The sequence below is a fragment of the Lepidochelys kempii genome, chromosome 8 (genome assembly GCF_965140285.1).
Source record: "Lepidochelys kempii isolate rLepKem1 chromosome 8, rLepKem1.hap1, whole genome shotgun sequence".
In the NCBI taxonomy this organism is placed as follows: Eukaryota; Metazoa; Chordata; order Testudines; family Cheloniidae; genus Lepidochelys; species Lepidochelys kempii.
This window is the reverse complement of record NC_136387.1, coordinates 82,654,482-82,679,995: the sequence shown is the minus strand read 5'-3', so window position 1 is coordinate 82,679,995 and position 25,514 is coordinate 82,654,482. Positions and strand designations below refer to the sequence as shown.

General features: G+C 42.8%; 1 protein-coding gene across 1 annotated transcript in view; it reads left to right on the top strand.

Annotated features, from left to right (window-relative positions):
* The first annotated feature begins 3,730 nt into the window (after window positions 1-3,730).
* PTGFR (prostaglandin F receptor) overlaps window positions 3,731-25,514 on the top strand; it is a 31,101-nt gene continuing 9,317 nt past the window's right edge. The window contains exon 1 of the mRNA XM_073358235.2: window positions 3,731-4,510. Within this exon, the coding sequence (XP_073214336.1) occupies window positions 3,731-4,510 (780 nt within the window). The remainder of the gene's footprint in view (window positions 4,511-25,514) is intronic.

The following is a 25,514-nucleotide window of genomic DNA, read 5'->3' as shown; positions in this document are numbered from 1 at the left end:
TGTGTTGCCACCCCACCCACCTTAGGGCCTATGCTGCAGTTTTAAGAGGTGCATCCATTGACAGGACCCTCTTATAAGGTGGCAGGAGGGCGGCCTTTGTCCCTCAGACTCCTCTGTTTAGAGGGGGAAGGCCGAGGCCTCCCTGCTCCTGCATGAACCCTCCCCCCTGCCAAGGAGCACTGGGCTGGGAAAGAGAGGCCCCAGTTCTCCAATGAGAAATGCCAGGGGTGGGCCAGAGTATCCCCCTGCCTGAAGCTGGCTCCTGGCAGACTCAGCCCATGCGGCTGGGCAGCTGAGAGGGGTGGGTGCACCTGGCTGCTGCAGTCCTGCCCTGTCTATCCAGGACTTTGAAGATGTCAAGTGCTACATATTTGTCCGTGATCTCATTAAATCAGCAGCCAGCAGAAATAAACAAGCAACATCTTGCTCATTATTAGTGCCAAGCTCCATGGAGACGGACCAGATGTATCCATGAGACCCCCCCCTCCCCAATTCAGCGGGAAGAGGCGGGCGGGGGCTTTTATTTCACACTTCACTGGTGCAAAGGACCCCTCCCCAGGTGCGCGCCTGGCTTCGCCCGCCCTGTCCTAACCCCCCTTCCCCCGCGTGGCGGGCTGTTTGCAAGAGGGGGCGCAGGCAGCGTGACGTTAGCGCCGGCCCAGGGGGAGGGACGGCGTGCGAGGCTCGGGGTTGAAGGGACGCGGCAGGAGAGGAGCCTCCACACCCCGTGCGATGCGAGGGGGCAGCATGCGGCCAGCGGGGCGGGCTGTGCGCGCCGCGGAGCGACTGGCTGCCGCAGCCCCCAGCGCCACGCAGGGGGAGCCTGGAGCTGGGTGACCGGCCCTGCTTCGCTTTCCCCACAGGGCCGCTGCTCCGCGTGGCCAACTTTCCCCGGCTGGCGCGGAAGCTTCCCGCCGCTGCTCAGCCCGGGGAGCGAGGGGCTCCGGTGGGAGGATCGCTGGGAAGCCTGGCCCGCTGCTGACAGGTTGGCGACTTCTCCTTCTGTTCCAGCCCAGGCGCTGCGGGGCTGCCAGGAATCCCCCAGCAGAACGGCGCTGGGGTTGGAGGGGCAGGACGGGAAACCAGCTGCTGCCAGGGCTCTGCACAACGAGGCTCAGCTCGCCGCTGGCAGCCGGAGACGCACGTGTCCACGGGGGCCGTCCCGAAAGCCCCGAATGTGCCCTTTAAACGAGCGGTTGTTGCAACTTCTCTGGCTGCTGAATGCGGCTTCTGCCAGGCTCGCTCGCTCTCCGGAGAAACCCATCTCCGCCGGCCGGCTTGCTGCTTGAGCAATGCTCGCTTAAAGTTCAGAAAGTTGGCGGTCAGAGCTGTGTGTCGCAAGACGTGCGGGGAAAGTAGCGGGGGAAAGCGTCGAGCACCTGGGCTGAGACGTGAGTAAGAGGTGACTGGTCTTGTTGTTGCCCGAAGTGATTTTTCACTCTAGGATGATCGCTCTCCCCTTGGCTGGTAAGGCAAAGGCTGAACTCCCACCCTGGGAGTTGTGTGTCATGGGGATCCCTGTGACTAGGCTTGCCAACCCTCCAGGATTTTCCTGGAGGCTCCGGCAATTAAAGATTAAGTTTTAATTAAAGATTATGTCTTAAATCTCCAGGAATTCGTCCAACTAAAGTTGGCAACCCTACGGTGTGACTCACTCCAGCATATCCCGCAGAACCATAAACGTCAGTTTAAATATAGATAAAATGAAGCGATAGCGGGAAGTTGCGGCGTGTACCCAACCCGCGATGCAGGCTGCCGCTGACAGTGTTTTTCAGGCGCTGGATGCGGGGCAGTAACTCATGCATACTTCTGAATAGGACCAACGCTAACAAACTTGAGGGAGCAAAAGGCTGAGCTGGTTACTCGGGATGCACTATTTAAAAATGATGATACTTTGCATTCACTTTCCCCTTGATGTTTTCCAACATTCGGATTCGCTCACTGGGATTTAGACATGATTTCTGCCGCTCGTAGCGCTTCATGGACACAGGGCAGCAGATTCCTCCTCCAGTTGGTTTCTACTGCCTAATCTAGCCCATCTTTATCTAGCGTTGTAGTATAGGGAGACTACACAGGTTCGTTGTATTTTGTCTAATTGCTGGCCTGAGCCTGCCTTGCGTGAGTCGTCCCTGCTCACCTGACTTCAACAGGGCTCTGTCTTCAGTGTGGGAGGTCAAGTAAGCGCACAAGGGTTTGCAGGGCTGGCCCTGCCTAGCAAATAATGCCGAGAGGCGGTGAAGCGGCGGAGAGTCCTGGGATCCAGAGCAGAGGGACGCTCCCGCACTTCGGAAGTCCTGCAAAGAGGCAGGCGTGAGGACTTGCGGGGTGGGTTGTGCGTGACTCTCCGCCAGAACTGATCGGCGGGAGGGGGAAGAGGAGGATACGCAGTGGGCTCTGCTCGCCCTCTCCCCTGGGGAAGGGCACAACGGCGGCTGGCTCCCCTCTTCATGGGTACCTGACGCCGAAGGCAGAGTGGGAAGCCCCGGAGTTGATCCAGCTGGAGGGAGGGTGGAGAGGAGAAGTGGGATGTTGGTCGATCTCTTTGCGGAGCCGGCTGCAGGGAGGGAGGAGAAGGAGGGAAGGTCTGGAGGAGCGCGTAGAAACTTTTCACCTTTTGCAAACTTGTCGGTGTGCGCACAGCCCGAGCTGCTGCTCGCGTGAGAGGCAGAGGAAGGCGCCCAGCCGCTTTATCGGTGCACGATCCTGGGCACTCAGCGCAGGTAGGAGTTTAATATTAGGGTCTGTTTCTGTAATGCAAGAAAAATTCCCCCTCCCCGCTTAACAAAAGGCAGCGTCTAGGCAAACGTACACTGCTGTCCAGTCTATCTCGGTTTATTTGATCTTTATCTGTATTTAAATGGCTTTGCGAGATTCACTTTTGCAAAGGAGAGGTGGACGCACGTAGGTCCCCCAGTTTGCACTGAGAGGCGCACTGAAGTCCTGCGGCTGCTAGAGTGTGTTCCCGTGCTTTGCACGGGGTTTAATCGCAATCGGAGCGTGGCTGCTGCTGTTGAGCTGCAGTTGATTGAGAGTGGCCAGGCCGATCGCGGACGGTGCCTGGAGGAGGCTTGCTGCCTCTTGTAGGGGGATGTTGCAAGCAGGGAAAGTGGTGCGAATTTGCAGGGGGATTTGCTTTACCCAGTCCCGCCTTCTCGCAGGGTGGTTACTGTGCTGCGGCTTGCATGGGTCTGCCTGTGTTGGGGCGCAGAGGGGTTTCCCCTAGAGGTGTGAGTTATCTGCTGCCCCAGTTGAAGTGAGAGACTCCTTCCTTGGGTGCTGACATCGTGGACTCTCTGCCCACTGCGGGTGGCAAAGAATGGGCAATAGAGAATGCTGCTGCTGGTGGTTGTGAGATAAAGTTGACTGGTACAGTGTTAAGTTTTGAATATGGGTGCCTGATCTTATGGTAGACTCGCACACAAGATAGATTTGGGCGACTGTCTCAGGTGTGACAGAATTACTAATTTGAGATCATTTCTGCAGGGCTCCAGCACTATTAAACTTAGCACTACATCACTATACCCGATGTAACTGCTCAAAGATGTCATGCCACATCATGCACCTGATAGGTCAGGGAAATTAGATTTCTACCACAAGCTACCTGGAGCATCTGTTTCAAATATCAAATGAGAGATGTGCCTTTTATAATGTGTTTCTTTTAAATATTACAGATGCCTTTTGATTGTATGACTGCTGAAATGTATTGAGTGCTCCAGCTACTTTTCCAACAATGAACAGGTCAAAATCACCAGTGCTGGATGGATTAGGAAACACGACCTGCAACGCACACAAAAAGATTTCCGTATTATTTTCAATAATATTCATGACGGTGGGAATTTTATCCAACAGTCTTGCAATAGCAATTCTCATGAAGGCATATCAGAGATTTAGACAGAAATCAAAAGCATCCTTTTTGCTTTTTGCTAGTGGTTTGGTTATCACTGATCTTTTTGGCCATCTCATCAATGGAACTATTGCTGTGTTTGTGTATGCCTCTGACAAAGACTGGATTCGATTTAATCAATCAAACATTCTCTGCAGTGTTTTTGGCATATGTATGGTATTCTTTGGGCTGTGCCCTCTCTTTCTGGGCAGTGTGATGGCTGTTGAACGTTGCATTGGAGTTACTAAACCAATATTTCATTCTACAAAAATGACTTCTAAACATGTAAAAATGATTTTGACTACGGTATGTCTCTTTGCTGTTTTTATAGCTTTGCTGCCTATTCTTAGCTTTAGAGCATATCAAATTCAAGCATCGAGGACCTGGTGCTTCTATAAAACAGAACATATTGAGGACTGGGAAGACCGATTTTATCTATTACTTTTTTCTTGTCTTGGGTTACTGGCCCTTGCTGTTTCGTTCTTGTGCAATGCTGTCACAGGAATTACTCTCTTAAGAGTCAAATTTAAAAGTCAACAAAGACAAGGCCGATCTCATCATTTTGAAATGATCATTCAGCTATTGGCTATAATGTGTGTCTCTTGCATTTGCTGGAGTCCATTTCTGGTAAGAGCCTAATATGTTTGACAATTTTTAATGCACATCTGTGTCTGAAGCTTGTCATTTTTTATCTGCAGGTTTTTGATAGTGGCTAGCTGTGGTGAACACCACAGATCACACTTGTAACATCATGTGTTACACTTACAAGCATTTTATTATTTCAGTTTCATATTGCATGTGGCATTCTGAACTGTGCATCTGTAACAAAGATGGTATTTGTTTTCGTTTCTGACTAGAACTGAAATAGATTTAGCAGTAAGCAGAATATGATGATCATAAAAACCTGTTTACGGTATCATGCAGTGCTAAAACACTGGTCTCCAGTCTGAACGAAGGTTAACATGGGTGTTAGTGAAACAGTAGGAGATTCCCAAAAATTGTCCATGTAGATCTGTCTGAAAATACTGTTAGGTCCCAAACTATTATTTCACAACTCTGTTTATGTGTAGTTATGTTTATAGTGAGTCTTGCATGAGATACCCAGAATTGTGAGCCCGTGTATTACCCATCTCCGCTTCAGCAAGTGAGAGTTTGCTGTTGCTAAGATGTGTGTCAGCTCCCTGACACAGTAGCTTGTCCGCCTTGCCAGCAAACTCTTGAGGACACTGCCAGTTTGCTGCAGGTAACAATCGATGAACCTTAGTTCCCCAGAGACATCTCTCTGCAGTGTTCAGTCCCTTCCACTGGACAGAAGTTAAGTTCACTGCTGTCAAAGAGACAGAGCACATACCAGCCTGTTTGGCTAGCTGAGCATTCACTGTCTACTTTAATACATAGCACTGAGATGGTTTTATAATAAAACAAGAAAAAGTTTATTAACAAAGAACAGAGATTTTAGTGATACTTAGCAAGAACAAAAAACAGGTCTGATTACAAACAAAATAAAACATGCTTCTAAGGCTATGTCTACACTACACAGCTTTTAAGGACACAGCTGTGTTGCTACAGCCGTTCCACTAAAATTCACACCGTGTAGCTGTTGTTTGTCAGCTCTCCTGCGGACAAAAAACTTCTACCCCCAATGAGAAGCTTTTGCATTGTCAGCAGGAGGGTGCTCCTTCCAACAAAGCACTGTTCACGCTGACTCTTGTCATTGGCAAAACGCTTGTCTTTCGGGGAGTGGGGGGATTAACACCTCTCAAAGACAAAAGTTTTGTCATTCAATTGCCAATGTAGACATAGCCCTAGTGATTAAAACTCCATTTCATCAAGTTGCAATCTTTGTCTAAGCAGGTTTCTCACTTACATTAAGTCTCCAGCAACTCTTGCCTTTCAGTTCAAGAGAATCCAGCTTTCCTAGGCTCAACGGCAGCTGTATGCTATCATCCCCTAAGTGAAGGATAATTAAAATGTCTCCAGCCCCCTCCCCCCTTATATTATCCAAGATCTGTTGTCTCTGTTTCAAGAGCCAGAAGGTTTTTTTAGGGATGTAGATTCTCCCCTCCCTTCCCCCAATGTGATTGTGTCTTCTCCCCTGCTCATTTAGCTTGATGGCTTTATTTACCATCCGATGAAGTGAGCTGTAGCTCACGAAAGCTTATGCTCAAATAAATTGGTTAGTCTCTAAGGTGCAACAAGTACTCCTTTTCTTTTTGCAAATACAGATTAACATGGCTGTTACTCTGAAACCTTTACCTTCTATGTAAATATGCTTTCATTGGGTCAAGCTTTGTAAGCCAGAGGACACACAGGTGAATGCATAGTCCTTTGTCCAAGCCAAACTTGTTTATCAAGTTTGCCCCCAAAATAAATTTTAGGAACACGTTTCCAACACACAGGCACAATTCTTTACACGCCATCTGCATGTATGCCCAATAATACTCATGACCAGCATGTCACCAGTTTACATAAGATACCTTACATGACACCTTTGAGTTACATCTTATGACAACAATGAGCGTGTCAGGCTTGATGTGAGTTATGGTATGTGGGGGTGGGGGGCTCTGCCAGTTGTTAGTTGCGGGCTCCATGGTCACAGATGGAGCCTATAAAGCCCAGTTTATACCACAAGTTGTGAACCATATTAAGGAAGGTAAAGTTTAGAATTAGTTAATAATGTCATCTCACTTTTATAGAGCAACTTTCCTCATTAGTTCTCAAAGCACTTTACAAAGGGAAGTTTTATTATCCCCATTTCACAGATGGGGAAACAGGCATAGAGGTAAAGTGATTTGTCCAATGTATCCCAGGAGATCAGTGGCAGAGCTGGGAATAGAGTTCAAGTCAATGCTTTGCCCATTTGGCCACGCTGCCTAATATGTTGATGCAACTCATACGTTTTAAAATCCATTTCAAAATTGTGTTAATAGCATTCGAGCTGTACTGATGTTTTTGGTAGTGGCTTAATTTCAAGTATGGTTTAGATATAAGTAACCTGGTTTAGTTGTAGTCTGAACAGAGCTTTAGCAAGGTTTGTTGCAGATCAGCATTAGGAGCTGGTGCTCCCAGGCAATCCCTCAAAACACAGCACAGAACCTAGTGCCTACATGTTACTGGCTGCAGTGGTTCTTCCAAACTGCTTAATGCAGGTCAGGTCAGTATAAACCAGTGGTGGGCAACCTGCGGCCCATCAGGGTAATCTGATTGTGGCCCATGAGACATTTTGCTGACGTTGACCATCCGCAGGCACGATCCTCCACGGTTTCTCTGTAGCTGTGGTTCACCGTTCCTGGCCACTGGGAGCTGTGGGAAGCAGTGGGCCGCAGGCCACTGGGAGCTGCAGGGGGGCTTGCGGATGGTCAACATCGGCAAAATATCTCGCGGCCTGCAGTCAGAGTACCCTGATGGGCCGCATGCGGGCCACAGGTTGCCCACCACTGGTATAAACTGTGTCAGAAATCAGAGTTGGAACATACAGTTTGATTATCATATAGTAAAGAATCCTAAAGTTTCTTACTCTGTCCTATGATCGCATTATAAAGCACATCTGAACTGGGTCCCAGAGCATAGTGTGCATGTTCACACACTTATGAAAATGGTTTAACATAACCAGGTAAACTCTTTCAAAACAGTTTAACTTTGTACTGGTGTGAGGGAGGTTAAGACATGAGAAACACTGAATCTTAATTCTTCCTTTAGAAAAAGGGCCCTCTGCTCCTCTTACACTGGTGGAAAATGGGTGTGTGATCAGAACAAGAGTATCTGCTATAAATCTTGGTCCTACTGAAATCAAAGGGAGTTTTGCCATTGACTTCAAAAGGGTCAAAATAATTTCACCTCTGCTTTTCTGTTGATTTCTCTAGACTTGCACTACAATACCATTTTAACTAATCTTAGCTTTATGTAACATTATTGACAGTTTCATGTCTCTCATACATACTTTGTGGACAAAGTCTTCAGGATGATAATGTAGGCTTTTTTTAGTGAACGATTACTTCCAGTGACCTCCTGCAATAAATTTGAAGCAAGCACAGACTGACCATCCAGAGAAGTAATTGAAGTGATCAGTTTACTTGTCAAAAAACCTGAATATATTACCCAGTCCCAATATTTATTTTCAGAAAAATATCTGTCCTTAAAGATTGCAGTTGATTTAATTGCAGAAGGACTTTGAATGTCAAAAGAACTATTAATTTGCGTTTTCTTTCAAAATCTATGTTCAGTGTTTCATCATGTATTGCATAAACAGAATTACAACTACTCTAATTGTTTTTCATTATCACTCATTCTTTTCCTTACTGTGCCCTTTCTGCCTCCTTCTTTCTAGAGGAAAAAATGCAGAACTTTCAATCTCCTAAGTACATATACATATTTTTTCTAAAGCTTGTAGATGGATGAGTGCTCCCATAAATATTTTGAAATCATTGCACTCTTGATAAAATATTTTGCATCATATAGATTGTAGTTAAATATGAATTATTGTTATCTTGACAAGGTTTACTCCGAATCCTGCTGTTTAGAGAGCTCTTCTGTTTGTGATTTATACTGACAAATGACTTAATGCTTAATTTTTGTAATTGAAAATTTATATAAATACGTTCCTCAGTGAAGTGACAGCTCTGGTTAGAGTTGGGTAGTACTGGCAGGTACTACTGAAATCTTCCTTACAGCTGTGCCAGTGTACCACTTTGTGCACGTTCAACACTCCTGAAATTCTAGCTTTGGATGTCTCAAGTCCAGGCTTGCCAGATTGTCATCAAATATTGTGCTGGCTTTTGCAGGGTGAACAACTGTCCTTTGGGGATGAGAATAAAATCACAAACTCACTTTCACATTTGATTTAGAAACCCAGGTGTTGAGGTGAAAGACTAGTTCTTTAACCCACAGATCGTTGCGATTCCCAGATTGCTAGTAAAATGAGTACTTAAGGGTGTATTAAATTGCCATTTTTGGCTAAACTTCAGCTTAAACATTTTTTTAACAACCTGATATGCTTCTATTGTGGGACTAAGCCATGTTCTTGCAGAGGAATGGACTTGATGGTCTAGGCCCTGACCCTATAGTGACTTCTGTGTGGCTGTTCGTAAAGTTAAGCACATTTGTAAGTCTTTGCAGGATTGAGGATTTACTGTCTTTTAACTATTTTGATTCTACTGAGGATATAAAAGTTAATTTCCTGAACTGTCAGCACTTATGCATTTTTGTTTTATTTTAAAAGTTCTTCAGAGAAGATAAACATATCATTAAAAGGTAACTACAGTACTACTGCGTTTTATTAGAGGGTAGTGGATCATACATAGGTATTGAAAATAAAATTTCATCAAGAACGTGTTATAAACTGGAGACATCTGCAATATGAAACTGGAGCATATCCAGAATACAGCAGTAAGTATTATTTCTCATAGTAGTAGTGAGCTGAAGGGGCATTTTAGGGATGATTCCAAAGAATATTCAGTCAGGCAAAGAAAATCATCTGGGGTAAATGAGAATACGAAAGACATTTTCAGCAATGAACTGAATAATATAATAGAGTGAATGTCCTCTTAGCCTTATTCAAGCATAAACAGATACACTAATTTCAAACTGAATATATAGGGTAGTTACTTTTTTTCTGGTCAAAACAGGGATAATTTTAGTTAACAACTTCAGCAGGAGTTGAGGGCACTCAGCACTTGGTAGGATTGGGTTCTTAATTCTGTGTTTTTCATCTAAATTCAAATTTTGGCTTCAGTTATGTGCATGCATACGTGTTGGGCTAGTCTGGGCTGTTCTGCTACCCACCCATTCTTTGAATGGAGTAGAATAGCTGTGATGGAGCAAATACCATTTCATTAGTCCATAGGTGGAGTTTTGCTTTCATAAATCAGAACAGAAGCATCATGCATATATGTATATACCGTAGATAATAAAATCCATTTATCCAGACTCTATCCCTTCTAAATTTGTATTGCCTGGTGCACATCACTTTCTCAGTTCCTTGCCTTGTATTTGAAAGCCAAATAGTCAAATATTTTTGACCTTCTCCTAAATACTTTTGACAAGTGTGGTTTATAAATAGATCGGACAGATTTTCCCCGTCTACAAACTCCATTTATCCAAAATCTTTTGGGGTTGTCAAATAGATTTGTTTTAGATTATATAATATAATATGCACCTGAATGAATAAGGTGTCTGATTTGACACCTTATTTTAGCAAAATATTAAATTAATATTTGTTTCACGCTTACCCACTGGTATAGGGGATTCTTACTAATATTTAAAGTAAAAATACCTTTTAAATGAGCAGGTGTCTAAAGTATAGTCCTAGTTTTCCATCCATTTATCATTAATTATTATTTGCTGTTTGGTAACTGAGTAGCCAAAAGTATGCTAGGTGCCGTATTAAAGAAAAGGTGGTAAATACCTTTTTAAATGAGCAAGTGTCTAAAGTAAACATAGTCCTAGCTTTCCATCCATTTATCATTAATTATTATTTGCTGTTTGTTCACTGAGTAGCCAAAAGTATGCTAGGTGCCATATTAAAGAAAAGGTAATGGGAGTCTTTCCATTGACTTCAGTGAGACCGGGGTTCTACTCTCTATCTTGAAGAACTAGTACACTAGAGAGCTTGATGTGAGTAGGAGTTGTGCTGACATGAGTTAGGCCTAAGTAGAGGTGTGACAAAGTCTGGGAAGGAAAAATGATGGCGGTAAAGGTGGTGGGGGGGGATAAGGATCACAAATACAAGGGCATGGGTTACCTCAGTAGAACTGCACATCTTGTTTTTAGTTTCTAATTGAGTTTGTCATTGTTAACTGCTATGTGCACACTATGTGTAACTTTTTCCTCTGGTTCAGTAATACCTGTAATACTGAATGGCACCTACTTTCTAAATGAAGATACTCCGTTTTCATTATAAAATCAATGTTCCCAAATATTGCACATCTATCCATTGATTTATACTCACTGTTCAATATTTTAATGCAATATAACTTTTTTCTTTGTAGTTAATACTTTTACATACATGATATAAATACTAAGTCTTTATTCTGTGTTAAAGTATCCTGTGGTTTAGATGGCAAGCTCTTTGGGCAGGGACTGTCTGTTTCTCTGTGTAAGTTCAACATCTAGGACAATGGAGCCTCTAGGGGCTTGTGCAATACAAATAAATGCATAATAATAAAAATACCCATGACTCTTACCTAACGTACATTGAGACAGTGACTTTGTTATGCTTCCCAGCCAGAAATGAGCTGGTCACTGATTAGCAGGGCTGTGAGGATGGGTTTTCTGCCCTCATGCGGGAGCCTTGCTGCAAGGGAGCACGAGAGAGTGCAGACACAGTGTAGAACACCGCCTTCATGGTCTCCCTTAGGTTAATGCAGCTCTTGGGGGATCTGCTAGTTTGGGGGAACTCAATCATCATGATGGGAGAATTCATAGGAAACTCCACAAGAAGAAACTCATATTTTACAGTTCCCTGTATGGGCATGACCCATGTGTGGGATGAATGGTCCTAACGACTCTATGCTTGTGGATTACCAGAGACACGGTTGATAATCTGAAACACTGTTTCATGATAGTATTTTCCAAAAATGTTAACACACAACTTCTGTGCTGAACCAGGTTGTGTCAAGTCATGTTTTGTGTTGCCAAAGGTCAATTCCTGCTCATTTTTACTCATCAAAGCAAATAGGGAATTTTTTTGAGTAAGGTCAGCAAGATTTGGCCCCAAGAGGTTGGATTCCCGAATAAAGCAGAAGGGATTGTAACATTTTGTGGCATGCATGTTAATGACAATCTATGCTGTTACAAAGAGCTGCTCTTTTGACGGTGGCATGGTGCCTAGCCTATTTCTTGAAACTGCTTGTTTTTTGGAGCTACGTTCATCACATAAATTCTCTGTGGCCGAAGAGACAATTGCATTTTTTTCAATATTTTGCTATTTGGAGAAGTAAAATGTACTTCCTGTAATTACACATGGGATGGGTCTGAGAGTAAATTTTTGTACAGGATCACATTCTGGCTATGGAGAATCTCCGGCATTTATTTTAATTGCAGTTCTCTGAACTTACTCTAACTCTTCATTGTCCTTTTATTATCTTTTTTGAAATGCAGGAGTCGTGCAGTAGTGGTACAACAGGGAGCTGGGTTTCAAGGCTCCTGGTCCTGATTCCAGTTAGCTCCTCCTCCCCCTCAACCCCCCAGTTTAGCTAGTTTAAAGGGACTATAAGCTGCCTGGAACTGGCCACCTTGGGAATAGCACACGTGGGAAATTTTCTTGGGTAGAGTACAGCTGGCAAAATGGCTCTTCTGCATACCCTTGTGCCTCTTGTTATGAGGTGAGAAGGGAGGGGCATGTTAGTGAAGGCAGCTGTATGGTTGGAGTACAGTTTGCTGCCTCTGTTCTGCTGCATGTAGAATTCCATCACTGGGGCCAGATTCTCAGCTGATGTAAATCGGCAAAGGATCTTGGAGGTCAGTGGTGCTGGACTGATTAACATCAGCTGAGGATCTGGCCCTTAATTATTACTAGTATAGTAGAAAGCATTCTTACTGCCTTTGTTTTACAAGAACTTCTTCTATACCTGTCACTTCGTCTGTGTGTACATATGTGTTTTAATACAGTGGTATTACCTTGCAAATTTATATCCAATGTATTTTTCATGCTAATCCTGAAGTCTGTCTCTGCATTACTGCTTTCTATATCACACTTTTGTGTCTTGGCTGATTAAATCTCTCATATTACCTTATGTTGATGTGTACGAAATCTCATCACATTTCTATCTCTTCATTGCTTTCTTTCTGCAGTTTATCTCCAAAAAATGCTGAATCTCCTTTTATTTCCTGACAAAATAAAATGGCTTTAAAATATAGTAGATTCTCTCTTATGGTCTCTGGCAGGTGATTTTTGGTAACTGAATCATGCATTTGAAAGGGAAGGTATTTCTGAATGGAAAATTTCATAAAGAAGAGATATCAGGGTTTATTTCATGAGCTTCAGGCTAACTTTCTGGAGGATGCTGCATCCCAATGAAAAACAAGACTATTTGAACAAGGATAAATTAGTCTTTGAATTAGTACAAATGTGTTTCTGAAGATTGCTGGTGGTGATGTTAAATCTCTTCACTCATCTGGCCACGCAGCTCTTTAAAAGTTGCTACTACAGAAAAAACCAGTGCCATAAATGGTGTTCTGAGTATTTCTGTTCGGCAAACTCAAGAGTTTAAAATAGAACCAGTAGAAACTATTCCACTTTTTTAAATCCTAAAGTCTTCCTTACTTTTGTTAGTTTGAGATATTTGAAAACTAGTAGGTTGATATACATGGTTCTTTTTTCTGCTGCAAAGGGAAAGATAAAGAAAAAATGTCTCGATAGGAAAAATTATAAATTTAGTGCCAGACCTTGCTAACACTACAACCTGGCTCTGCAGCAGGCTGACCCATCCAGGGAAAATGCTGACCTGGTACACAAGCTTAAAAAGAAATAGCCATTACTCTCCCGATCCAGCACATGGTCCCAATTCAAGCCCATTTCAAGAGCTTGCTTACTTTCACCTCATCTAGAAGAAGTGAACTAATTTTATAGGGGAAAGAAAAAAAGAGCGGCTTTTGCCTGGAAAAGATCTGCAGGATCTGGCTCGTTATCTTTACTCAGTAGAATCAATATTCTAAAGATTACTATCCTCTAGAGATTTTCTTCTTCAGACCTACTACTTAGCACAAGTAGGAGGATCTGTGAGACTGACAACAGTCTTTTCTGAGTCCTTACGGAAAAATAAATCTTCTGTTGTACGTTAATCAGGCTTTCAAGCTTCATTGGCAGAAATGGACTCATTCTTCCTGATCTGGTGGGCTCTGGAGGGTCAGACCTCTGTTACAGTATGTCCTTTAGCGTAGGGAGAATTCAGTTATCATTCCTGATTGATTTCCTCTGAATGAACTGCTAATGTACTAAATGGTTTTATTATTGGAACATTGCTATGAGCCTTTTTATGAGCTCATGTTTGTAGGTGTTTATAAATTTCTGGGGAAAAAATTGGCTGTTTTGGCTGAAATTTCAGCTGCTTATTGTCAGTACAAAGGAATTGTATAGAAAGGAATTTCTGATTTGGGTTTGTTTGGAGGACTCTATTAAATTTATATCAAGTTTTTGTTTCAATTTACAAATGAACATCAGGAAATTCAAAGCTCTGATTTCTGCAGCAGCCACAGTTAAACCATGGTATTGTATATACATACACACAAACCTCATATGGTACCATACTTAAATACTTATGGTTGCTGTGGGAATCGGAGCTTTGAATTTCCTGATGCTTTCACACATGTATAAACGGAATTTACAGTGCTTTATTTAGAGGGAGGTAGCTATGTGAACCATTGGGCAGATCCTAAGCTCATGTAAATCTGCATAGCTCCATTGATTTTACTGGAGTTACACTCATTTATACCACTTTCGGAACGGATACAGCCTCTAATTTAATGATTTCCCACCCTACCTCAGAAATACAGTTTCTGTAAATAAAATAAAATATCTGTGGTGGAACCATAACTATGCTATATCTTTCTCAGTTATAGCATCACATTACATAGAATTAACTATAAATAGCTCTGTGTGTGTGTGTGTGTGTTATATAATATATTTTGCACTGTGAAGAATTAAATCATGAGCTTATGCTCTATTATATATACTTGGGGTAATGCTGGATTTTCACAAATGTTGTTGTCTGTCTTCGTAAGTGATTTCTTTTTTCCTCAAGTTTGGTAAAATTCCAGTTGGCCTCAGTCTTTCAGAAAAATACTTTGCTGTATGGGACTGAGCTGGGTTGCAGAGATTAGACTAGCCACGGTATACAGAGGAGGAGAAATATTTTTAACTTATTTATGTGAGTTTATGTAGAGTTCATGTCAGTTTTCAAACCGTTTCAAACGAGGTATCTCTGAATGCTTTCTAAAAGTAGTCGTGGTATAGTTACTTACAGACTATTTAGGAATTGTTCTTCTCTGGATTTGGCAGTACAGTACTCAGGAGGTTGGGAGGAGAAGAAAGCCAGATGAAGACCGTCATCGCAGTAGTAAAAAGGCTCTGGTAGAAAAGTAGAATAGTCGAGAATCTCTTCTCTTGCAGCAGCCAAGTGGCTCCAGAAGGGGAGAGGAGCTTTGGCTTTATCAGATACTTACCAGAGTGAGACTGATATTTAAGACAGAGCCCTGAAATAGTGACATCACCCTCACTTACCAGCAGCTGGCATGGGAATGGGTTTTGCCAGAGCATTACTTCTGGTTCTCACCCTCATTGTTCATATTTACTAGAGCTAGTTGAAAAAACTTCAGTGGAACAGTTTTCATTTGGAAAATGCAATTCTATCAAAATGGAAATGCTTTGATAAATAAACATGATTTTATCAAAATTTTATTTTGGGCAAGGCAGGGTAGGAAAAAGGAAAGAATTCCTACAATGTTAAAACAGCCCATTTTTGCCTTTTTTTGGGAACAAAATGTTTTGATATTTTTTCCCTTCAAAATGACATTTTGGTTTGATTTTTAAAATTTGGTGGTATTATAAAATAAAAATTAGCTGAAATTGAAGTGTTTTTCAATTTTGTCTAAACAAAATGTTTCAAAACATTTTTTTCCTGAAATTCTTTCCTGGAGAGTTTGGGTTTTGTTCTGAATCAAAATGAAAGCAAACTACAAAGTCTCTAAATCCTCCACAACAGAGTGTTTCTGTTCTCCACCCAGATCTAATATCTATCTCTGACTTGCATGCCTGCAGTTAGTAAACTTTTCAAGACCTGCTCATTTCATTAAAGACTTTTGATTTGCTACTTGATCCAAAATAGGAAGTATTTCAGTTTGGGTTCAGTTACCGTAGACCTGATCATGTTCTTTGGCTAAGATAGTTATGTACGCCGGGTCTTTTTTGCTTGAAAAATCATATACTGAATACCAGTTTTGGATAGCTGCCTAGACTGAGATTGGATCTTTGTCCTGTGGGCTGATAAATTCTTTAAATGGTAAATATGTGACCCAAACCTTCTTTGCTGAAATAAGTTCACATGGAACATTTCCAGCAATTCTTCCATATTGGCCAGTTTTAATCTGATAAATTCATGTCTTATACTATTTCTGTCATATCAATACTCCAAGCTGTCCAATGTATCCTTATGGATATTTAATTTTGGTATTAATATGAAATCCTGATTTCCCCATGCCTCCCGATGATGATAAGTTAGTTATTTCCTTCTTTACACAGCCATTAAAGCTATGTCAAACAGTACTGCAGGATCAGCTCATATTTGAAAGAGATCATTATTTAAATCTTCTTCTTGGTTTTTCACTTGGCTCTGGCTAACTTCTCTCATCCACCTATGTTTCTGCTTGCTAAATATCATCGTGATAGGAGCCCAAGTGCTAGCTATGAAACTTACTTATTATAGATTCTTCACCAGCTTTTAACACTGCTTTAATAATGACATCTTATATTTACATTGCCGTATTCACTCACTGTTGAAGTGCAGCCTGTTACTTACCTTGTAAGCTCTCTGGGGCAGGGACTGTCTTTGCTCTCTGGCTATGTCTACACAGACTGGGGAAGTGAGCCTTCCTGCGTTGGTCAACAGACTCACACTAGTGGGGCTCCCGCTTGTGCTCTAAAAAGAGCTGTGCAGATAGCGCTTTGAAGTTGTGACTTGGGCTGGAGCTCAAGCTCTGAAGTCTGTGGGGTGGGGTGAAGAGAGAAAAATAAATCATCCTTAAATGAAGAGTAGATCTTTTTTCCTCTTCTCTCTTTAATAATAAAAGATAAAACAGTTTCATGACCATCCTTAGTAGGATTTATAATGTGATTACTTTGTCAAGTTAAAAAATAAAACCTCTTTAGTTGTAACTTATTTATTCCAACTAAGTAAATGTAATAGCGATTCACTCTCCCTGCTGTTTCAGTGCACAGCCTTTATCAAACACTTACGTAAAGCTATTTGTATAAAAGCGAGCCAGTTTTTTTATAGAGGTTTTGAGAATTTTTTTACAACGCTAAAAAAAGCCACATTCACTTTTGCTTAGGCCCAGATCTGTAGATGTTATACATCACCATAGCTCCGTTAGCTTAAATGAATATACATGAGTATTTGGCCCCTATTGTTTACAATATATCTTTTTCTCAACCCTACAAGACACATGTACTATAAACAAATAACTATGAATAAATGTCCATTTCTGTCTTTCTAATGACCACCACTGTGGGTTACAACCAGAGACCAAACCCATGATTGCCAGAGCTAAAAGCAGCAGCCTCTGCCTTTTGAGCTAAGGGAATAATTCTTCTATCAGGCAGCCAACACATTACCTCTCTGGACTAGTCATTAGATGGAGATTTACGACACACTGAACAGTGGGTTTCACTGGCTCACAAATCAGTAGACTGCTTGAAGTCCTTGGGAGACCTGTGCATCAAAGGCTTGCAAGATTGGGCCCCATGTCAATGTATACAGTGTTTTTGCACTCTAAAGGCCAGGGAAGGAAAAAGGCCTTCAATATGTACTTGCGATCTGTTTCCCCCTGTTTGAATGCTCCTTCTGAGCATGGGGTCTGATTTTGTGGCATCTTTTAAGTCAGTGGGAGCAAGGAACGCTTACGGAATTCAGCCCTATATTGAATTCTTACATAATGTAGACACAAATAATAGACTTGAAACCTAAGGAGCATATGATATTTATAAAAAATACTACACAACCTCATTCTTCACACTTTACAAACAGCCTTACAAGGGTGGTTTCTTTAGCTGGCATCTTTTTAGGCACTGTGTGCTTTTGCATTGTATATGGAGTCATCTACTATTTTCAGCTCCAAAATTTCTTAGCTTTCCGCTCAAATAACCCAAGAATATTGAGACTGTAGCTGATTTTAGGGCTTGTCTACACAAACGTGTAGTTTGTGGCAAGGCATGGTGTAAATCTACCCTGCACTAGCTTGCCATGCACTAAGGCTAGGGGTGCGAGTCCCAGCTTGCATGAACCTACTCTTGCTAGTTCTCATTGAGTCCTGTAGCCATGGACGCACAGGCAGCAGCAAGTGGTGGCACAGGCCAGCTGCCCTGAGAACGTACCCACGGGGTCAAGGTAGGTTAGTACTCAGAGTGGCTAGCCACTGCCCTGTGCTACACTAGTGTGCTAGCTCGATGAGAACTAGTGTAGGTTATCTGTGCGAGCTGGGACTCATACCAATAGTTCCAAGCATAGACATAGTGTAAGTGTACATGCGGACCTTCCTGCCACACGCTAGAAGTTCTCTAGTGTGCTTTAATCTATTCTTGTTTCAAAGAGGGGAGATCAAAGGGCATTTAGAGAACTTTCAGTACGTGGGCAGCAGGGTCCACAAACACACTTTTGTGCATGGTAGGCCAGCCCGGGGTAGATTTATGCACTGACTTATTTATGCACCGCAAATTAAGTATTCATGTAGACAAGTTTACACTGAGGCTATGTGATATATATATATATTTTTAAGACTGTATTCTGTCTCAGCATGGACCTGTTTCCCAAACAGGTGCCCCCAGGCAGCTCTGCACACAGGATCCAGACAAATTATTTCTGCTAATACAAATGATACATAATAAAAGCATGAATAATCTGTGTAGGTGTTTGTACACAGAGGTCGCTGCCATTTCAGGGGTGTACATGGGGATAACATGCAGAAAAGGTCTTTGTGCCCCATTATGGAATGCTCCAGGAAGGTTGCTGTGGACAACTTCCTTCTTGTGGTCTCTTGCTGGGCACAGTTTGGTGCCTGTGCCCTAGACAAAGTTTAGATCTTTGTGCTTAATTTTATCTTTCCCCAATTTTCAAAGCTGCTGTACAACTAACTTCTGTCCACAGGGCTCTAGTAGGCAGTTGATTTATTTTAGTTAACCTGACCTTCTTGGGACATGACATAGAGGAGAAAGTCAGAGCTCTATTAACTTTTTTGTAGTTAAAATGTTTAATCTTGTGTACACAAAATAAATTCCTCTTGATAAAGTTTACTTTAATATTGTATTCATATCTCCATATACAGCATCATAATGTCAATAAATTGTAACAAAAGAGTAACAAAAGAGACACTAACTATACTGGTCAGGATGTTTGGAACGTTTATCTGGTAGTTTTGATACATTCTTTTGGAGTCTATCGCTTTTACACTTATGTCTGATGGCTCCTTCCATAAAAAGCTCATGGAAAATTATATTATTTATGAGTAATTGTTCAGATAATGTATTCCTGTCTCTAAGTTTGTTGCATAAAAGCTGTAAAATTGTAGATGGTGAAAATATCCCAGAAACTTTTAATAGAGCATAACAAAATATACCGTAATGGCACTGCAGACTCTTTCATTTGGGAAGTCATGAAGAACAGGATCTTGTACCAGCTCAGCAACTACACCAAGAACTGCTTACACCTCTAGGTCAGAAGTAGCTGGATTGCCAGACAGCAAATTACCACAGAGACTTATTTTAATCAAAGTTATGCTGATGTAAAGCTGGAATAATTTTTTTGACATTACAACAGTATAACATTTTGTGTGAGATCAGAATCTGTCCCATGAAGTTTAAAGGATGATCAGTGAGACTACCTCTAATTCTCTGATCGGAGTTGAGAGACTGTATACAAATGTGCTACTTGAACAGTAGTATGTGCATATAGCAGTATTCTCTGCCCTAAGACTTTGGACTTGTCAACTGACTCACTGCTAATAAGTGACCTTTTATTATTTGATTGGAATTATATTAATAAAGCTATAGGCTTTTCCTCTGGCATTTCTCACCACATTGCTGTACCTGAGCACCTCACAAACATTAATGATTTTAGCTTCACAATACTCCTGTGAATTATGTTGAACTCTGAACACAGGAAGGCCATGGCAGGGCCAGGAATGGAACCCAGATCTCCAGCCAAGTTGCCTTAACCATAAGACCTCCATAGTCTGGGTATCCTCAGCCAAACTTGGACATCAGAATCTTTTCTGAACTTTGGATATTTGGTTTGCTTAATTGGTAGCACCAGCTATCTAGGACTCTGTACTTCCTTTCACCGTATACTTTTCCAAGGATAGTGTCCTTCACACCTATCTAGTGCATGGTTGCTTTTTCTCAAGGGAACTGTGTTCAGAAGGATAAGCAGTGAATTGATGTATGTAGGTGAGTACATATTAGCAACAAACAGACATGGACTTGAATGTACCAAGACTCCTTGAATGTACCAAGACAACTGGGCCAGACTCCTACCTGGTATAGATTTGATATACTGTCAGATTTCAGTGGATCTATGCTAGTTTATACCAGCTGAGAATCTGTCCCCTTGTCTCATTTCCCTCTAGTACAGTGGTTCCCAAACTTTAACAACCTGCAAACCCCTTTCACTAAATTGGGAAATCTCGTGAAACCCCTCCTAAGAATTAATATTTCCAGGGATTTAAGTTTAAATTTCCTCAGTGTGATGGATGCACTTCCTTTGCTCTGCATAGCTCTTGGAACTCCGGAACCACTGGAGGGAGAAAGTCTCAGGTCTGGCTTGGCATCAAGTCTGTTTCTCTATTTGGTTTTCAGATGTGCATACGAGGAAAACACTTTCTCGCATAAGTATGTTGTTGAAAATGGTAACAATACTGTAGCAGCATTTTCTGCCAGAAGGGGGTACTCGTTTCTTAAACTCAGCAAAAAGTTGATCAGTGACAGATTTCTGAAACTCCTTTTCAGTTCGTAATCACAGGAGATCTCAATCAATTTCTCTATTTCCTCAGTGTTCAATATCTGTGCTGAGAAAGTGGTATCATCAAAGGGGTTGTGAATGCAGTCATTATCATCTGACATAGCTGGAAAGTATTCTCTGAAAGTAGTGCAAAGTCCTTTTAGGTATGCAGTTATATTGGTTTTAGTGCACTGATCCAACTGAAGTTTATGTTCTGCCGGGAAGTCATGAAGAGTACTGAAACACTCAGTTTGATTGTTTTCCAAACAACTTTCCCAGAACTGCAACGTCTTTATCATGGATTCAACTTGCTCTTGCACATTGAAAACTGCTATATTGAGGCCTTGAAGAGATAAATTTAGGTCATTAATTCTTGAGAAAATATCTGCTAAATAGGCTAGGCTCTGGAGCCAGAAACTATTTTCCATACAGCTGGCAAGGTGGTAAGGGTGGCTGTTGAAAGAAACTAGGATTTCTGTTCTAAGTTCAAACAAGCGCACAAGGATTTTGCCCTGTGAGAGCCATCTAACTTCAGTATGAGTCAACGGACAATTGTGTATACTACCCATTTCTTCACAAAGTACATGAAATATTCTGGAATTTGTTGGCTGTGATTTTATGAAATTCACCATTTTCACTGCATTGTCCAGCACTTCCTTCAGTCCCTCAGGGATGCGTTTTGCTGCAAGGGCTTATCTATGGATACTGCAATGAGTCCAAGAGTCTTTTGATGCGACCTTTTTTTTGTTTGAGCTACAAATCCAGTATACTTCCCTGTCATTGATGTGGCCCCATCAGTGCAAATGTCTAGGCAACGGGTCCAATCTATTTCCTTTTCTTGAAAATATGCATTAGTCAGATTGAAGATATCTTCTCTAGTTGTACCTTCTTTCTTTCAATGGTTGGCAAAACAACAAGTAGTCTTCAACCATACCTTCATTTACATAACGTACAAACAGTAGCAAAATAGCTAGATTAGCTACATCAGTTGATTCATCCAACTGTATAGCATAATATGGACTTTTCCACTCTGTGTAGTCTCTACATTATTTGATGTCATTAATTCTTCGTGACAACGTATTATTGGACCAAGGTACCATGTCAATCCTTTTTGCAGCCTTTTCTCTGAGCATGCAATGAACTACGTCTTTTATACATGGACCAGTCAAGCTCTCTGCTATGGTATGGGCTTCTGGTGCTTTTGCTGCTCGGTAGCTCACGCGTATTACGCTTCAAGTGCATTTTCATTATCAGAACTTGCTTTGGATATAAAACTGGTAATGTCACTTTTCCTCTCAGCTGATTTTTCGCTTGAAAAAATCAACAGTCTTGTCGAGTTGTGCGGGATGCCTAGTAGATGGTGCCAAAGTAGAGAAGGTTTGAGGCTGCTGTTTGCTAGAACATCACCACAAATTACACACCGTGTTTTGGATGTTCTTGATCACCAATGCATGTAAAGCCATATTTTATATAATCATCGTCATATTTTATTTTCTTTGTAAGTGACTTTCCAGGATCATCATGATCATTATACTTAGATTTTCCACAGTGTGGACTTGCGGAAACACTAGTTAATTCTTGTATCTTTACACTTTCCTTTTTCAGCCACTTATCCATTGAACTTGGGTACAAAAGTTCTAATAAAAATAAGACCGAGAGAATGCTAACAACCAACAAACCAGAAAATAAGAAGATTCACTCACATCTCACTGAAGCAAAACAGCAAAACAGCACTCCAGAGAGAATGACTAAGTATCGAATTACTGAGCCACCTTTCTGTTGCTCCACTGGCCACAACATGGTTCCGGCTGGTTTGGCGCGCAAACACCTTTTCTTCCACCACCAGGGCCATCCCTAAGAGGGTGCCCTGTGAGGGACAAATTAGCCTTGACCACCCCCCACGTACAGCCTTGAACACCCGCCCCTCCCCGCTCATGCTGCCTAACTTCCCCTGTCTGCCAAGGACTGGTGTCCAAGCTGCCACCTGCAGACCTGGGGTCCCAGCTGCCACCCTGCCCAGTAGGGGGCTCAGGCTGCTGGCCCCGCGCCAGAATCTGGGCTGCCTGCTCAGCACTCCACTGAGCTCCTGGCTTCTGGTCCCCGCTGACTGCTGGGGTTTGGGCTGCCGGCCCCAACTGCCCAGGCTAACTGCTGGGGCTCGGGCTGGCGGCCCCCCGCTGATGGGGGCAGGGCTCGGGCTGCTAGCCCCAACTTCCCGGCCCTGCGCTCCATGGGGCTCGGGCTGCCTGCTCAGCACTCCATGGGGCTCGGGCTGTGTGCCCTGGAACCTGGTCCCACCTGCTTCCTCCTATGCCCGGGGTCCTCTAGCCGCCATTAGGGAAATTTTTCTGGCCAACCCCCTGTAACCTTGTGCGAACCTCCCAGGGGTTCATGAACCCCAGTTTGGGAACCACTGTTCTAGTACAAGTGTTACACGGTTAATTTTATGGCATTATTCCTGATTTACAGCCATGGAAAAGAAAGGAGAATCAGGCCATTTATTTTTCACTTGTTAAGTTTTGTTCTTGCAGCCCTTACTCATGTGAGTAATCTTTACTCATACAAACAGTTCTACTGACTTCACTTTCATTTTTTCACTTTTTAAAAACAAACAAAAACCAGGTGCCACCGTTCCTTTTCTCCTGTTAGCTTTCTTAGCCACAGTTCTATATAAAAGCCACACACTTGGGTTTAATTTAACTACAAGGGCCACAGCCACAGTTAGTGTAGAAGAGCACATCACATCTACACCAGATGAGGATATGGCCCCTAGTTTTTAAAATAGGGAGGGAGAGATCATTAGGGGAAAAATAGAAGCTGTAGACCAAACATTGTCGTAAATACTGCAGTGTAAAACTAGGTGTGTGTGTGTGTGTTTGAGTGGCAGCAGAAGTACATGCACCATGTGATGTTATTCTGTAAACTCCTTGCTTTTTAATTGACAAATATAAGAAACCAAATCAAAATGTAATTATTGGATGGACTCTGCTTTGGCTCAACAGTAACTTACATTCTCCGTTTACAAGCTGTGACACTTTTATAGCAGTGCTGTAGGTAAGTTGGTATCAGCACTTCTTTGATAACCCCAAGGTTTCAGGGAATATAAAATTGTAGATAAAAGATGTATATGACTTCTTAAATCCACTGTTGATAAAATACTACAAAATTGAATCTTCTAGGCAGCTTGTACCGACTGTTGCAGCTTTATGTATAGTACATGGTCTCTTATAAATGCCAGTTGTTGAGACTTCTGGAAGTGCAAAATATTTAAGTAACTTTTTGCAGGAATGAAATGCAGACAGATTATTTTTCCACAAGCTTTTGGGGAGATAGCAGTGACTGTGTAGTGCTGCATGTGTGCGATTTTAATTATAACGTGTAATTTGGCCACAACTATCAAACCAACATTCAAAAACCATCTTAGCTATATTAAAGCTTGTCAGACCGTGCACCTCCTCAGATAGGATCTTATACTGGTCTGTGGTGAAACTTATGGGAGGAGGAAAGGTTGCTCCAACCCATAGATTATTATATTTCTATATAGAAAGTGGTATCCTAAGCCATTGCTGGTGCTAGCCCATTGGGGGCCCTAAGCAGGAATATTTGTGTGCCCCCTCAGCGCATACTAATAATAGGGGGGGCTTCCTTGACCTGTTTGGGGCCCTAAGCAATTGCTTAGTCTGCTTATGCCTAGCACCAGCTCTGCTTTCCAGACCCATCCTCTTGGTTGCCTGCTTTTATGCAGTTTCTTGCAGCACAGGAGGGAGCAGTAGGAGAGAGATGGGTTTGGAGCAGAGGTGGGCAAACTATGGCCCGCGGGCCACTTCCGGCCCGTGGGACCGTCCTGCCCGGCCCTTGAGCTCCTGGCCAGGCAGGCTAGCACCCAGTTCCTCTGCCGCTGTTCCCCCTCCCACGCAGCTTCAGCGTGCCACGCCTCCAGCGTTCTGGACCGCTGCTCCTGCCGGGTGGTGGGGCTGCGAGCTCTGAGCAGCATGGTAAGTGGGCAGGGAGTGGGGTGTGTGTGTGGATAAGGGGCAGGGGTTCCTGGGAGGCAGTCAGGGGATAGGGAGTGGGGGGGGGTTGGCTAGGAGGTGGGGTCCTGTGGGGTGGGGCAGCGAGGGAACAGGGAGCAGGAGGAGGTTGGATATGGGGCAGAGGGTTCCAGGGGCTGTCAGGGGACAGGGAGCAGGGGGAGGTTGGATATGGGGCAGAGGGTTCCAGGGGCTGTCAGGGGACAGGGAATAGGGGGGTTGGATAGGGGGTCAGAGGTCCTGTGACAAGGAGCATTGTGGGGGTTGGATGGGTCAGAGGTTCTGAGAGGGGCAGGCTGTTTGGGGAGGCACAGCCTTGCCTACCTGGCCCTCCATACAGTTTTGCAACTCCGATGTGGCCCTTGTGCCAAAAAGTTTGCCCGCCTGTGGTTTGGAGTGTTAAGGCTCAATGTACAAAAGCCAGTAACACAGTATGTCCTGTTTCGTAACTAGCTGTGAAGTGTGCTTTTTGTTTTGACTGGTTGGTTTGTAGGTCTCTTAATAGTGACAGGAAAGCAACTAGCTGCTGTGTCATTTAGCCTATTAGTTGTTCTCATGCCATCGAGATTCAAGTGGAAGTGAAACACAAGCTATGTGATATTTATATTTGGAGTGTGATGTGGAGTCATGGCATCTTTTTAATTTTAGTTGCATTGGTGGAAGCCTTTATGGGGTACTAATAACATCAGCCACACTATCAGAGGCTCGTTCACCTGCACATCCACCAATGTAATATATGCCATCATGTGCCAGCAATGCCCCTCTGCCATGTACATTGGTCAGACTGGACAGTCTCTACGTAAAAGAATAAATGGACACAAATCAGATGTCAAGAATTATAACATTCATAAACCAGTCGGAGAACACTTCAATCTCTCTGGTCACACGATTACAGAC